This window comes from Oncorhynchus masou, chromosome 21 (genome assembly GCF_036934945.1).
Source record: "Oncorhynchus masou masou isolate Uvic2021 chromosome 21, UVic_Omas_1.1, whole genome shotgun sequence".
NCBI classification, from domain to species: Eukaryota; Metazoa; Chordata; class Actinopteri; order Salmoniformes; family Salmonidae; genus Oncorhynchus; species Oncorhynchus masou.
In genome coordinates this window covers 5,762,207-5,777,902 of record NC_088232.1, presented here as the reverse complement: position 1 = coordinate 5,777,902, position 15,696 = coordinate 5,762,207, and the positions used below count along the sequence as shown (strand labels likewise).

Here is a 15,696-nt window from a genome sequence, read left to right as displayed (position 1 = left end):
ATTTCCAAGCAAACAAAAACAGGGTGAAGGGTGGATCTGTAGAAGTGTTGAGAAAAATAACACATTCTTTGCCGGAATTCAGCGAGCCTTCACAATATCATAGCATATGCAAATATGTCCCCTTTTGTTTTGAGAGCATATATTCAGTTTTACTGGTATAGGATTTTCTGTGGATGGTTTTAAACTGCAGGAATTTGTCTGAGATTATATGAACATGACTTGGCATTCAGACATACACTACATGACCAAAAGTACGTGGAAACCTGCTTGCCGAACAGCTGATTCCAAAATCATGGGCATTAATATGGAGTTGGTCACCCCATCGCTGCTATAATAGCCTCCTCTCTTCTGGGAAGGCTTTCCACTAGATGTTGGAATATTGCTGCGGGGACTTGCTCACATTCAGCCACAAGAGCATGAGTGAGTTTGGGCGATTAGGCTTGGCTCGCAGTCGGCTATCAAATCAAATGTAATTGGTCACATACACATGGTTAGCAGATGTTAATGCGAGTGTTGCGAAATGCTTGTGCTTCTAGTAACGTCAGCGCAATAATATCTAACAAGTAATCTAACAATTCCACAACAACTACTTGTACAGACAAATCTAAGAAAAAAGAAATGGAATAAGAATATGTACAAATAAATATGGATGAGCGATGACCGAGCGGCATAAGCATGATGGCATAGAATACAGTAATGCAAGATATGTAAACATTATTAAAGTGACTAGTGATCCATTTATTAAAGTGACCAATGATTTTGAGTATGTACAGTGGGGCAAAAAAGTATTTAGTCAGCCACCAATTGTGCAAGTTCTCCCACTTAAAAATATGAGAGGCCTGTAATTTTCATCATAGGTACACTTCAACTATGACAGACAAGATGAGAGAAAAAATCCAGAATATCACATTGTAGGATTTTTAATGAACTTATTATGCAAATTATGGTGGGAAATAAGTATTTGGTCACCTACAAACAAGCAAGATTTCTGGCTCTCACAGACCTGTAGCTTCTTCTTTAAGGGGCTCCTCTGTCCTCCACTCGTTACCTGTATTAATGGCACCTGTTTGAACTTGTTATCAGTATAAAAGACACTTGTCCACAACCTCAAACAGTCACACTCCAAACTCCACTATGGCCAAGACCAAAGAGCTATCAAAGGACACCAGAAACAAAATTGTAGACCTGCACCAGGCTGGGAAGACTGAATCTGCAATAGGTAAGCAGCTTGGTTTGAAGAAATCAACTGTGGGAGCAATTATTAGGAAATGAAAGACATACAAGACCACTGGTAATCTCCCTCCATCTGGGGCTCCACGCAAGATCTCACCCCGTGTGGTCAAAATGATCAAAAGAACGGTGAGCAAAAATACCAGAACCACACGGGGGGACCTAGTGAATGACCTGCAGAGAGCTGGGACCAAAGTAACAAAGCCTACCATCTTTAACACAATACGCCGCCAGGGACTCAAATCCTGCAGTGCCAGACGTGTCCCCCTGCTTAGGCCAGTACATGTCCAGGCCCGTTGGAAGTTTGCAAGAGAGCATTTGGATGATCCAGAAGAAGAATGGGAGAATGTCATATGGTAAGATGAAACCAAAATATAACTTTTTGGTAAAAACTGATCCGTGTAAAGGAAAGAATGAATGGGGCCATGTATCGTGAGATTGAGAGTGAAAACCTCCTTCCATCAGCAAGGGCATTGAAGATGAATCGTGGCTGGGTCTTTCAGCATGACAATGATCCCAAACACACCGCCTGGGGCAACGGAGTGGCTTCGTAAGAAGCATTTCAAGGTCCTGGAGTGGCCTAGCCGGTCTCCAGATCTCAACCCCATAGAAAATCTTTGGAGGGAGTTGAAAGTCTGTGTTGCCCAGCAACAGTCCTAAAACATCACTGCTCTAGAGGAGATCTGCATGGAGGAATGGGCCAAAATATCAGCAACAATGTGTGAAAACCTTGTGAAGACTTACAGAAAACGTTTGACCTATTCATTTTTGGAGGTTTGTTTGAATATACCCGTTTCCATCCCGCACTGTAGGTGGCAGCATGCGCAATACATTCTGCGAACTCAATATACCATGGAATAAGAAAATCACACGAGGAAGAGATAAGCGGATGTGAACAGTGACCAATAACAATTTCCACTTTGGCGTATTGTAATTTGTATTGTTGTTATTTAGACGTTTATGAACACACTGGAACTCGACATATCACTACTTTAACTGCACATCATCACTTAATCTAGTTCCCAAATTTGTGTTGGAGAAAGGACTTGGTGGATAGATTTGATCTAGGTAAGGCTAGCCTAGATGCTAACGTTAGCTAACAATGGCAAACTGCATGGTTTTTCACACTCAAATAGCCTCCGTCATGGAGGTGCTGGCGAATGCAGCCGTGGCAGACATATGTAAACTCGTAGACGACGACTATGCAGTGTTTCGTTTGGAAATAACTCAAAGCCAGAAAGAAAACAGGGCATTGCGGAGGAAATTACAGCTACTTGAACTGAAGGTGTCACGGGAGCGCGCAGAGAGGACAATACGAGAGCGCGTCTTCGCCAGTCGTCCCAGAAGTGTCAACATTCTTGACCGATACAGAGGAATGGCAAGAGGTACATTTAGCTTCGTTCCCCACTGCACATGTGTTCAGATTCTAGCTATGTGTACATGACCAATACATGTGATTTGATGTGTTACCCAGAACTGGGTCTTGATCAGTTTTTGGATAGTATGCAATAATTCCTCTGATTACTTAACTATCTTGTGCAAAGAGCCAATGTCATATTCTAACCAGATAATTTATTACTGTATTTCCTATTATTTAGTCCTTGAAAACAATGTGATGCATGGATCATAATACATTAATCAATAAATAGTATGTCAATAAGTTATGCTTAGTGTTACCTTACATCATTGCCAATTCTACACAGTATCAAAACTGTCAATAGTGTACAATATAGCGTTGACCATTGCCTTTTGCTAACCTAACCACCTCTTTTCCCCCAATCACTCTCTCAGGTGAAGGACATCTCACTGGAGGTTACAGGAGCTTTGTGAAGCCAGCAGGACACAAAACATGGAGAGATGACCAACCAATCACTGTTGATGAGGGGAGTGGAACCTCAACCCAGCACATTATCATGATAGAGGTTAGTGTAATGGTATTACATAAAAATGACAGTACATCAAATGTGGCCATTTTATTTCAGAAAGGCTCCCCTCAGCTTTTCACTTGCTTACATGTACACCCTCATTTATCTGCCATAGGGGAGCTTGTGAGACTTCCCTATGGTATTGTTATGCAATTCTACACATGACCGGAAATAACCTCTGCTCTTCTTGTCTCAGTCTGAAGATGCAGAGGCTGCAGGTCCTGGGGTCAAGCAGGAGATGACCAAAGGAGAGCATCCACCACACAGCAGAGACAACCAGACTGGAGCGCCCCCTGTAGCCACAGAGGAACTCAACACTGCCACCACTCCCCACGCCAGGACCCAACACAGCATCACGGAGGTCAGTGGAATGCCGAACACCGTCCTCAAGTCAGAGACCGACACAGAGACTTTAACTGTAACACACAGGCTCTTACACACAGGATCTGACCACAGATCAGCCCCAGTGGACACTGGGCTATCCTCTTGTCCCTGGCTCATAGTATTTACTTTGACCCGTTAGAGACCGGTAATGATCTGTGTTTTTCTTACACTACAGAGATGGACCCTGGCAAAATGCCCTTGGCTTTAGAGACACAGACTGATCTGTATAGAGCGGACTGGAACCGGTATAGTAGTAGTGTACACTTTGAAGGGTATCTAGATAAGAAAAGGGAGGGTCTGGTCGTAGATGAAGTGACTGGGAATGTTTTCGGGCGACGTTCCACCCACACGGAATGCAGATAGTCACAGAGGAGATGGACACTCATATGGGAAGAGTTCTTAGATTACAGGGAAAGCTTAGAGACAAATCTCGCGACCCACTCCCCTTTACATTCGCTTAGGGATTGCGATCCAGTGTCCATGTCAATGGGGCCTTCCGATTCACACAGCTGCATTCTTTTCAATTGGTTATTGAACTCAAACCACAGGGCTGGAGACCACTCGCAGGGAGTGGGAGCAACATCAGGCAATAGTCAAGAGAAATGGTTCCTCTGCATGTTCTGTTACAAAGGCTTCAGCTGCCCCCAGGTGGCGATCCACCAGAGGTTCCACACAGGGGAGAAATACTTAAGCGGTACCCATTGTCAGATGTGCTTCCCCGAAAGTGGCAACCTGAAGATGCACCTGAAGGTCCACACAGGGAGAAATCATTCGGCTGCCACCTATGCCTGGTCAGTTTCACCCATTCGTCCAGCCTGAAGCGGCACCAGAGGGTTCACACAGGGAAGATATCATACAGCTGAGAAGAGTTTCTCCCCCCAGCACCTTCTCAAGATACACCTGGAGAGAGGCCATTCGCCTGTATGCACTGCGGGAAGAGGAGCAACCTCAGGATACACTAGCAGAAAAAACATTCCACTCAATAACATAGAAAGTAACCGTTAAACTCGATAGCATTCAATATTTATATCAAATCCTTCATTAAAGTCAAAAAATGAATTCATTATTGTCAATAGAAAAGATCCACAGAAGCATTTGGAATAACGAGATTAACAGATTTCAGTGTTGAATATTCCTGGGTAGAATGTTGAATCCAGACATTGTGTGATACTCTGAGTGTACAAAACATTAAGGACACCTGACTTATTGATTTACATCCCCCTTTGCCCTCAGAACAGCCTCAATTCATCGGCATGGACTCTACAAGGGTCAAGTGTTCCACAGGGATGCTGGCCCATGTTAATGCCAATGCTTCCCACAGTTGTGTCAAGTTTGCTGGATGGGTGTTGGACCATTCTTGATACTAGAGGTCGACCGATTATGATTTTTCAACGCCGATGCCAATTATTGGAGGACCAAAAAAGCCAATACCGATTTAATCGGACATTTTTTAAATTTATTTTTTCCCCTCTTTTTTTTAAAATTTGTAATAATGACAATTACAACAATACTGAATGAACACTTATTTTAACTTAATATAATACATCAATCAAATCAATTTAGCCTCAAATAAATAATGAAACATGTTCAATTTGGTTTAAATAATGCAAAAACAAAGTGTTGGAGAAGAAAGTAAAAGTGCAATATGTGCCATGTAAGAAAGCTAACATTTAAGTTCCTTGCTCAGAACATGAGAACATATGAAAGCTGGTGGTTCCTTTTAACATGAGTCTTCAATATTCCCAGTTAAGAAGTTTTAGGTTGTAGTTATTATATGAATATTATATGTTCTTATAGGCACTTTAGTATTGCCAGTGTAACAGTATAGCTTCCATCACTCTCCTCACCGCTACCTGGGCTCGAACCAGGAATACATTGACAACAGCCACCCTCGAAGCATCGTTACCCATCGCTCCACAAAAGCCGCGGCCCTTGCAGAGCAAGGGGAACAACTACTCCAAGTCTCAGAGCGAGTGACGTTTGAAATGCTATTAGCGCGCACGCCACTAACTAGCTTGCCATTTCACATTGGTTACACCAGCCTAATCTCTGGAGATGATAGGCTTGAAGTTATAAACAGCACAATGCTTGAAGCATTGCGAAGAGCTGCTGGCAAAGCGCACGAAAGTGCTGTTTGAATTAATGCTTACGAGCCCGCTGGTGCTTACCATCGCTCAGTCAGACTGCTCTCTCGAATCATAGACTTAATTATAACATAATAACACTCAGAAATATGAGCCTTAGGTCATTAATATGGTCGAATCCGGAAACTATCATTTCGAAAACAAAACGTTTATTCTTTCAGTGAAATACAGAACCGTTCCGTATTTTATCTAACAGATGGCAACCCTAAGTCTAAATATTGTGTTATGTCATAGTTACGTAAAATTCTGGTAAATTAGTTCGCAATGAGCCAGGTGGCCCAAACTGTTGCATATACCCTGACTGCGTGCAATGAATAGGTACACTTCAACTATGACACAAAATTAAAGAAAAAATCCAGAAAATCACATTGTAGGATTTTGTAATGAATTTATTTGCAAATTATGGTGGAAAATAAGTATTTGGTCAATAACAAACGTTTATCTCAATACTTTGTTATATACCATTTGTTGGCAGAGGTCAAACGTTTTCGTAAGTCTTCACAAGGTTTTCACACACTGTTGCTGGTATTTTGGCCCATTCCTCCATGCAGATCTCCTCTCGAGCAGTGATGTTTTGGGGCTGTTGCTGGGCAACACAGACTTTCAACTCCCTCCAAAGATTTTCTATGGGCTTGAGATCTGGAGACTGGCTAGGCCACTCCAGGACCTTGAAATGCTTCTTACGAAGCCACTCCTTCGTTGACCCAGGCGGTGTGTTTGGGATCATTGTCATGTGAAAGACCCAGCCATGTTTCATCTTCAATGCCCTTGCTGATGGAAGGAGGTTTTCACTCAAAATCTCACGATACATGGCTCCATTCATTCTTTCCTTTACACGGATCAGTCGTCTTGGTTCCTTTGCAGAAAAACAGCCCCAAAGCATGATTTTTCCACCCCCATGCTTCACAGTAGGTATGGTGTTCTTTGGATGCAACTCAGCATTCTTTGTCCTCCAATAACGACGAGTTGAGTTTTTACCAAAACGTTATATTTTGATTTCATCTGACCATATGACATTCTCCCAATCTTCTTCTGGATCATCCAAATGCTCTCAAGCAAACTTCAGATGGGCCTGGACATGTACTGGCTTAAGCAGGGGGACACGTCTGGCACTTCAGGATTTGAGTCCCTGGCGGTGTAGTGTGTTACTGATGGTAGGCTTTGCTACTATGGTCCCAGCTCTCTGTAGGTCATTCACTAGGTCCCCCCGTGTGGTTCTGGGATTTTTGCTCACCGTTCTTGTAATAATTTTGACCCCACGGGGTGAGATCTTGCGTGGAGCCCCAGATTGAGGGAGATTATCAGTGGTCTTGTATGTCTTCCATTTCCTAATAATTGCTCCCGCAGTTGGTTTCTTCAAACCAAGCTGCTTACCTATTGCAGATTCAGTCTTCCCAGCCTGGTGGAGGTCTACAATTTTGTTTCTGGTGTCCTTTGATAGCTCTTTGGTCTTGGCCATAGTGGAGTTTGGAGTGTGACTGTTTGAGGTTGTGGACAGGTGTCTTTTATACTGATAACAAGTTCAAACAGGTGCCATTAATACAGGTAAAGAGTGGAGGACAGAGGAGCCTCTTAAAGAAGAAGTTACAGGTCTGTGAGAGCCAGAAATCTTGCTTGTTTGTAGGTGACCAAATACTTATTTTCCACCATAATTTGCAAATAAATTCATAAAAAATCCTACAATGTGATTTTCTGGATTTTTTACCCCCTCATTCTGTCTGTCATAGTTGAAGTGTACCTATGATGAAAATTACAGGCCTCTCATCTTTTTAAGTGGGAGAACTTGCACAATTGGTGGCTGACTAAATACTTTCCCCCCCACTGTACTTCTGTGTATTGATTTTAATAAAGGAATTCGTAACAGGCAGGCTCCTCGTGAGGCAGGTGGTTAGAGCGTTGGACTAGTTAACCTTAAAGTTACAAGATTGAATCCCTGAGCTGACAAGGTAAAAATCTGTTGTTCTGCCCCTGAACAAGGCAGTTAAACCACCGTTCCTAGCCGTCATTGAAAATAAGTATGTGTTCTTAACTGACTTGCCTAGTTAAGTAAAGTTGTAAAAAAATATATATTATAAATAAAAAATCTGCGCCCAAAAAATACCGATTTCCGATTGTTATGAAAACTTGAAATCGTCCCTAATTAATCGGTCGACCTCTACTTGATACACGCGAGAAACTATTGAGCGTGGAAAAACCCCGCAGTGTTGCAGTTCTTGACACACTCAAAAAGGTGCACCTGGTACCTTCTACCATGCCCCGTTCAAGGGCACTTAAACTATTTTTGTCTGGCCCATTCAACCTCTGAATGGCACACATACAAAATCCTTCTTTAACCTCTCTTCCTTTTCATCTACACAGTGGATTTAACAAGTGATCTCTCATTAAGAGATCTTTGCTTTCACCTGGTCAGTCTGTCATGGAAAGAGCAGGTGTTCCTTTTTTTTCAAGTCTTACATATTGTGTTTATACTGTGTATATGATGTTCACAAATGCCTATTTCATTACTTCCATTCAACTCATTACTTCCATTCAAGTTCATGCAGATTTTTTGTTGAGACGTGTATGTGGTTTTCATTTGGTGTATTTAAAAACATTATTTTAAATCTAAGACTTTCATTGAGACCCTCTTTAGAATACATCACCTGATCTCACCCTATTCTGAGTACACAGACAACGCTTTATAACAATTAGACTTAATAAATATACCTACGCTCTAACAAACACCTACTGTAAAATAGTTTAAGGTTTGACTGACTTTTGAGTTATCATAGCTTACCCACAACATCATATTTATGTCCACCATGATGGGCTTAACAACAATGATGTAATTCTGTAATTACAGTATAGGTAAACACTTCATGTTGAAAGTGTGTTTATTATCTGTGTGTATGTACTTGAGGGAGTGTATGTCTGTAATCTGTATCACCTGTCTCTTCCAGGAGGAGGAGGGTCCTGAGGTGCTGCTGGTGAAGGAGGAGGGGTGTGAGGAGGGTCTGGGGAACCCTGAGGGGACCATGGTCATGGAGGACAACCAGACTACACCTCCTCCTGAACCCACAGAGGAACCAGCTGTGCAGCACAGGACCACACACAGCCTCACTGAGGTGAGCCCACTGTGAACTACTGTCTGTATGGTATTAGGTCAGGTTCCACAAAGCCTCTCAGAGTAGGAGTGCTGATCTAGGATCAGTTTGCATTTGAGATCATATTGAATAAGACTTTAGACAGGTGCTAACCTGATCCTCGATCAGCACTCCTACTCTGATTCTCTTTGTGGATACGTGCTCAGGTCTTGATTAATTTGGTCTTAAGTGTGGGACCATGTCTTTTGAATTATCAAACCATTTAAGAGTGTTAAATAATTAAATTAACACGTTTGTATAGTACTCATAGCAATCCCTCATTGCCCAATCAGAAGATGCCCCATAGCAGGTTGCTTATATCAGATTTCTTGATCCAACATCCTCTCACTCGGTATCTCTTACAGTCAGTAGACATGGAGGATGGGAAGCCTGATCTGCTGCTAGTCAAAGAGGAGACGATAGAAGACGAACCAGAGAGCATTGACCTGCTGAGTGGTCTAAAGATGGGGGAGCAAGGTAAGAGAGAAATACATATAGCCTACATATAGTAATAGGTCTTCAATGGCTATAGTGATGCGCCTGATTTATTTTTGTATGAAACAATATGAGTACTTCATTTATAAATCAACATCAATACAATTTGTATGAAATACAAATAAACAATATGATGCAACATAAGTCATAAGCTAGGTTTCCATCTGATTGGTGAAAGATTTTAATTAGAATATTATCAAATCTGCATTTTCCCACCAATGTGTTTCCAACAAACTGACTTGAGGGTAAAAAGCAGTGTGTAATGACATAGTGCACATAAAAGGTACTTATTCCACTTTCATAAATTAAATGTTTCTCCATCACATTTTGAACTCTACTGATAGTAAACTGTTGCGTTATACGCGAATATGCCCACTCTGGTCTTGAGGAGTGCGTTCTAGGCAACAGCTCGCAGATACAGTGCTGGTAAACCAGCCTACATGATGAGATAATTATGGATAAGAGCAGGATTTTTATTTGTCAAATGGCAGCCAAGCATCGATCATGTCACCAGAATAAGTAGCTTCAAGCTGAACACTGTGCACTTTCACCACCCTGTGAAGTCCATCTTAACTTATTTGTATCTGTAATAAACTGGATGCTTTCCCAAGTGGTAGTGGGAGGACCACAAAACATCACGTGACTCCATGTTTATATCAATATTTTCGTATAATTTGTTTTACAGATGAAAAGATCCCACCATGTCTAGCATATTTTCTTTTGTCCACTTTTGGAAAGTTTAACAACAAAATTGCTGTTTCCATCAGGCCGTTTTTTTTAAATCGTAAATGTACGTTACTCACATAAGAGGTTGGATGGAAACCTGGCTATAGACATCACCAGGCCATGTCAATGATTTTTTTCTGTTGTGTCATGTTTAAGTCTGGATTGTAACATTTGCCTATAGGTGTTTGGTTGGAAGCTAACAGAGGCGACTGGGCTGCCATCTTAGATTCCCAGACCCAGACGGGTGCAGCCATGGGCCCAGGGGATGACATCACTGAGCTGGCCAAGACCAGAGGCAACATTGTGGAAGTCAGTGGATGGGACAGCGTCCTCAACTCTGGGCTGGGGAACAACACTGTAAAGCACAACCAGAAACGGACAGTTGAACACAAAACAACAACCAAGCAAAGTCTCCATGACAACAGACTTGCTGAGACCAGGGCGAGGCATAGATTTGGTCTGCGGGGACTGGAAGGTGTCCCTATGCGGCCGGAGAGAACAGACACAGACTCAGCTAGCGGTGATCCATCCTGCTCCTATAGTCATGATTCAGAGAGACTGATGGTGCCTCAGGTTAACCCCCTAACGGGTGCTTCCTTCAGCATACCTTCTATAGGATCTATCGACTGGAACATGGACCCTGCGACAACACAGACACTCCCTGGCCTTCATCCTCCTCACACTCTCCTAATGTTAAACCAGACCTCAGACAATGCCAGTGCCTCAACACTAAATGGCTACACAAGCCCATTGACAAATGACTGTAGTAGTAGCACTATCAGCAGATCTGGTGGCAAAAATAAGTGCTTCCCGTGTTCGTTCTGTGGGAAAGCCTTCAATTTCCCTAAACAGGTGGAGATCCACCAGAGGATGCACACGGGGGAGAAACCGTTCGGCTGCCACCTGTGTGAGAAAAGGTTCTCCCACCAGCACCACCTGAAGAGGCACCTGAAGGTCCACACAGGAGAGAGGCCATTCGCCTGTACACACTGCGGGAAGAGGTTCTCAGAGAGGAGCAATCTCAGGATACACCAACAGAAAATGCACACAGCGCATGTGTAGAGTGTCGTGACATGTAATGTAGTACGTGCTAGTTTGTTTGTAGTTAATTCTTTTGGTTTTGGATGTATTTATTTATTTTACTAGGCAAGTCAGGAACAAATGTAGTAGGGAACTGAGGAAAGAAAGAGTATGATGAGACAGAGTAGATGATATGCTGATGGTGTCTATAAAAATGCTTCACTGATGAAATGTGACTATGACCATTTAGTTTGATACTGGTGTTTTATAGTGCCTTAATTCATGTTTACTTGCCATAAAGATCTGTGTAATCTTTTTCTTTTTACTAAGTATTCTGAAAATATATTTTATCAGAGGGTCCCAGATTTACAGGAAAGGTTAAGTGTTACCATAGTGAGAAGTTATTGTTTTGTACAATAAAAGTGCTGCACTTCATGTTATGTGAGTGTATGACCATTTTGTTGAAATAAACATGTGCTGATTGACTTGGTTATTTTTGTATCATTGCAGGGACTGAATTTCCCTTCTCAGTCGAACCAAAACATTCATAATTCTTGAATCAACACATATGGAATAGTTTTTATAATATACTCCAATCACTCCATATGGTTAGGTACTTGAATCACAGTGTTAGAAATGGGCTTGACTATGATACTACATTGTATGATGTCATGTTTTTGTGTACAGCAATGAGTTTCTTATAAATATTTATGCTCTTCTGTACAATTTGTGTTTTGCAGTCAATGAGGACCTGCTGATATCCAGTGTTGCTGCTGGGAGAGACTGGACCTGTGAAGCGGCTGATCACAAACCCTGGCAACGGATCACGACCCTGGATCAGGAGCCATTGTTCTTCCTTCCCGAGTCAGAACCAGGACCCAACTGCAAGGGACAGCGACTCCACCACCACACAGAACACAACCAGTGGACAGAACAATCTCATTCCTGGTTGTCATCCGAGAGATGTTGACTCCAGTCAGGGATCAACTCTGCAGCCTGAAAACATTGTTTTTATGGGCAGAGGCAACTCATTCCATTCTGAGGCTCAAGTATACAAGAAAGTACATTTCCCACCATTACTCCTAAACCTGTATAAAAACCAATAGCGTGCCGTGGTTCTGGGGCCTGGTCCTTCAGTGAAGTCCTACACAGTCCCACCCAAATTAATCCACCTCTTATTACCATCATTATGATGCCATGGCTCTAGACACTATACATTTAGACAGAAACGCAGTATAACCAGGCGTTGCGTCACCTTGAAATTGACATTTTTATTCAGAGAATTGCAGGGGAAGAGTACAATACCTTTTCATTGTGCAGCTTTGTTGCCCTGCGCGCTTGTTCTTTGAGCTGTAGACCCACTCGGGTGTCCCCAAAAGTTTTCAAAAGCACCATTGTTTGTAAGTGCCCAGCCGTACTTTGGTGTCTCGTTGCTGCCTTGGTTAGACAACTCAGGTTTGCAAAGCCAGTGTGGCTCCAAACACCAAATCGATCACTTGCAAATAATAGGCATTCCCAGCAGTACAGTTTGCAGTGCTTCTCGGAGCCTGTCTTTGTAGCTTCGGCTTTGTAGCGTCGGCGTCTAGATTTCAGTTTCCTAGTTCTGAGACCTGCCCATATAGGACCTGCCTCTCAATATTGGTAATCCAATCAAAAGACGTGCAGGCACTACGCCTGCTAGCTGGCTCCTGTGTAACACTGGAGCCAGCCAGCAGGCGTACAATAGCCAACTCTAAATCTGATTGGTTGACACTAAATTTTAATTTCCATTCACTTTAAGCTACAAGCGCCCACACTGTTGATTCTGAAGGCCTGAGGGCAGATTTTAGACCCCTGGCAACACATGATGGCTGAATATGATTGGATAAAAGATCTAACATAAAGACCAGCCCTCCAAATCTCAACCTGGGGCTGGAAGCAGTGCAACCAAGAGGAACGCTATGAAATGAAGAGTGTAACTCTTGGGGAATAATTGAATACATATTTGTGGGAAAATATATTTAAAAAAAAATGTATATTCTGATGATGTTTAGGCCAGCAGAGAAGGCCTTGCTGGCCCTGATGGCCCACCACTGATAAAAACACATTAGCAACACCTGATCTGGTGCTGTGATTATGTGCATCCCTAAAACGGCGAAAGTAATCAGTTAGATATCTGGGCGCAGAACCATATATACTCCTGTAAACCAAACCTAGTCTCATCTGGGACACCCTAGTGGATGGCAGCCAACAGGCAGCCAGTTTAGTTCCAGAAAGCAGCTCCTGCCTATGTGAGTACATGGACTCACCTTCAATACTACCCTGATCAGCTTATACTGGGCTATCTGGAGCTTCCCCTTCATAAGTTTAGATAAGCCCCCAAACCAGGAAGTACTAGCGTAGTCAAAATGGCATTGAATGAGGGCAGTGGCTAGCACTTACACGGAGGCCTTATCAAGCAGCTTGGACTTTCTAGCCAAAAACGTAGTCCTGGCATTTACCTTCCCTAGCACTTTATTGGCCACCCTCTCACCTCCCAAACTTCCATCTAGAATGCATCCCAGGTAGCTAACAGAGGTTTTAGTAGTCACCCCCTAACTCCACTCTGATTTCAGAAAATCTACTCAATTTAGGTCTGGATCCAAAAATAATTGCCTCAGTTTTCCCTAAGTGCAGAGAGAGCTTATTATCTCCAAGCCATTTGCTATTGTTAGTAAGCTCTGTGCTAAGTATGCTCTCCAACAGAGTTTTACTTTTGTATGACTCCAGAAGTGTAGTCATTCGCATAAAGGAAAATAATATTTCATAACGTTAATATACACTAAAAACAGTAGAAGCCCAAGCACGCGCCCCTGCGGAATGCCACAACTCATTCATTTTGCCTGAGACAGTGAACCATTAACCTCTACTACTTGCTCCCTACCTGATAAATAGGACTTTACCCAGCCTTGCGGGATGCTGCATTACCCCAGTGCCTCCATTTCGAGATTACTGTGTCAAAAGCCTTTTGTAGGTCAAGCAGTACCATTCCACAGAGATTTCCTTCAATCTCTTTCCTGATGAAGTCAGTCAAGTAAAGTAGACATGAATCGGTGGAGTATGTTTTTCTAAAACCTGACTGAAAATCATACATTAGACTATGTTGACATATTCATAAATTTGCTCATGTACAACTCTCTCCAGGATCTTTGATGTTACACTGGGGATAGATACAGGCCTATAATTCCCATATTCAGACGTTATGCCCTTCTTATACAGAGGTATACCTTTAGCTTGTTTCATATCCCTGGGAAAGATGCCTTGTTCAAGAGAGAGATTATATATGCCTAATACAAGGGCCAATTTGCTCAACAGAATCTCTAAGAAACCTTGCAGGAATATTATCCAGGCCTGTGGCTTTGGAGCATTTAAGCTCTGCTAGCATACTGACTATTTTGGCTGTTGCTACCTTTGCAAAAGAGTTTGGCTGAACCCCTAACTCTGCATAATAATTCTTGACTTGGTTGTTTCCATGCTCGCCAGCTTGCCAGTCAGGATGGGCGTTCAACACAAGGTGCCTAGCCTATAACACAGCACACAATCCCAACAACACCCAAGCAATGGCAAGAGTTCAAGGAGGGAGCTCAAAGACTAACCACCTGAGAGTGGTGACTCCTGCTTCTACCTCCTCTGGTGTCATTGGGTCACGACGTGGGAGGCTGAGGATTAGGACAGACACAGACAAGCCGTACACCTGCTGCACGCGTTGAAGCGGTTCGTTAGGGCAAAATATTTGAAAGAACACCAGACCGTTCACAACAAGGAGAGGCTCTTCAAGTGCAAACTATGAGCTTCACCTTCTTGACTAACCTTATCAGACATAGGAGTGTTCACAATGGGCGAAATAGAAGTGTGGCTTGAGATGTGCACAGGGGCTATCTGGGAACCATTCTGTAGCTGACATACTTAATCCTATAAAACCGTTTTTCCAGGTTCTCTCTCGAAATCACATTTTTTTTAAATAGAAAAACAACATTTGATAAGTCCACCTAAGGTCTGGGAAAAATAGAAGATATTTAGTTTGTGTAGTTACCCTTTAATGCAAATGTGCACCAGCAAGAGACTATCTTTTGGTTGTGATGTTTCTGTAGCGCTCATGTGATTGCATAGTTTGCTAAACAAATGGCCGCTGGATTGATGCAAATAATCAAGCCAGGTCGTCATAGGCTACATTGTAGTTAACATTTGAATTAGTTTTTTGGGAAAGGCTTTCCATCTCTATCAGAAGAAGGTTATCATCAGCATCCTCGCTAACCGCTACACAAAGTGTTGACACAGACACACACACATTCATGTTGTAGGAAAATACGAATCACATGCATTCTTTATCTCTTATGATTCATATTTTAAATATCGTTGAATTACGTTTTAATGTATGGATTATGTGATTTCGTCCGATTTTATAGGGCTCCACATATCATGTGAAGTGTCTTGGTAAGAGGATAATTAACACAATCACTTTTTATTTGAAACATCCTTGTCTAAATACCTGTTTTTAGAGACAGTAAACCTAGGCTAGAACAAGGACAGTTTAATATTTACCGTACGGAGGAAAGAATAAAGTAATTATATTTTCTACTCTATTCTTACTGACACACTGTTCTAAATAAGTCTGGGTTGAGCTTGGAAAAT

General features: G+C 42.3%; 1 protein-coding gene across 3 annotated transcripts; it reads left to right on the top strand.

Moving 5' to 3' along the window:
* Positions 1–2,110: 2,110 nt before the first annotated feature.
* LOC135507670 (neurotrophin receptor-interacting factor homolog) lies at positions 2,111–14,874 on the top strand. 3 transcript variants are annotated; one of them, XM_064927266.1, is made up of 6 exons: positions 2,111–2,615; positions 3,022–3,152; positions 3,352–3,516; positions 8,623–8,787; positions 9,171–9,282; positions 11,787–14,874. In XM_064927266.1, the coding sequence occupies exons 1-6, from the start codon at positions 2,333–2,335 to the stop codon at positions 12,014–12,016; spliced, it is 1,086 nt and encodes a 361-aa protein (XP_064783338.1). In that variant the 5' UTR covers positions 2,111–2,332; the 3' UTR covers positions 12,017–14,874. The 3 variants fall into 3 exon arrangements, with proteins under 3 accessions (XP_064783338.1, XP_064783337.1, XP_064783336.1); XM_064927265.1 differs by lacking the exon at positions 11,787–14,874 and adding an exon at positions 10,253–11,536; XM_064927264.1 differs by lacking the exon at positions 11,787–14,874 and adding an exon at positions 10,208–11,536.
* The last annotated feature ends 822 nt before the right edge of the window (positions 14,875–15,696 follow it).

Coding starts and splice junctions, on each gene's coding strand:
- LOC135507670 (XM_064927264.1), top strand. CDS start 2,333: ATGGCAAACTGCATGGTTTTTCACACTCAAATAGCCTCCGTCATGGAG. Junction 3,517..8,622: donor CCCAACACAGCATCACGGAG/GTCAGTGGAATG, acceptor TGTCTCTTCCAG/GAGGAGGAGGGTCCTGAGGT. Junction 9,283..10,207: donor TCTAAAGATGGGGGAGCAAG/GTAAGAGAGAAA, acceptor ATTTGCCTATAG/GTGTTTGGTTGGAAGCTAAC.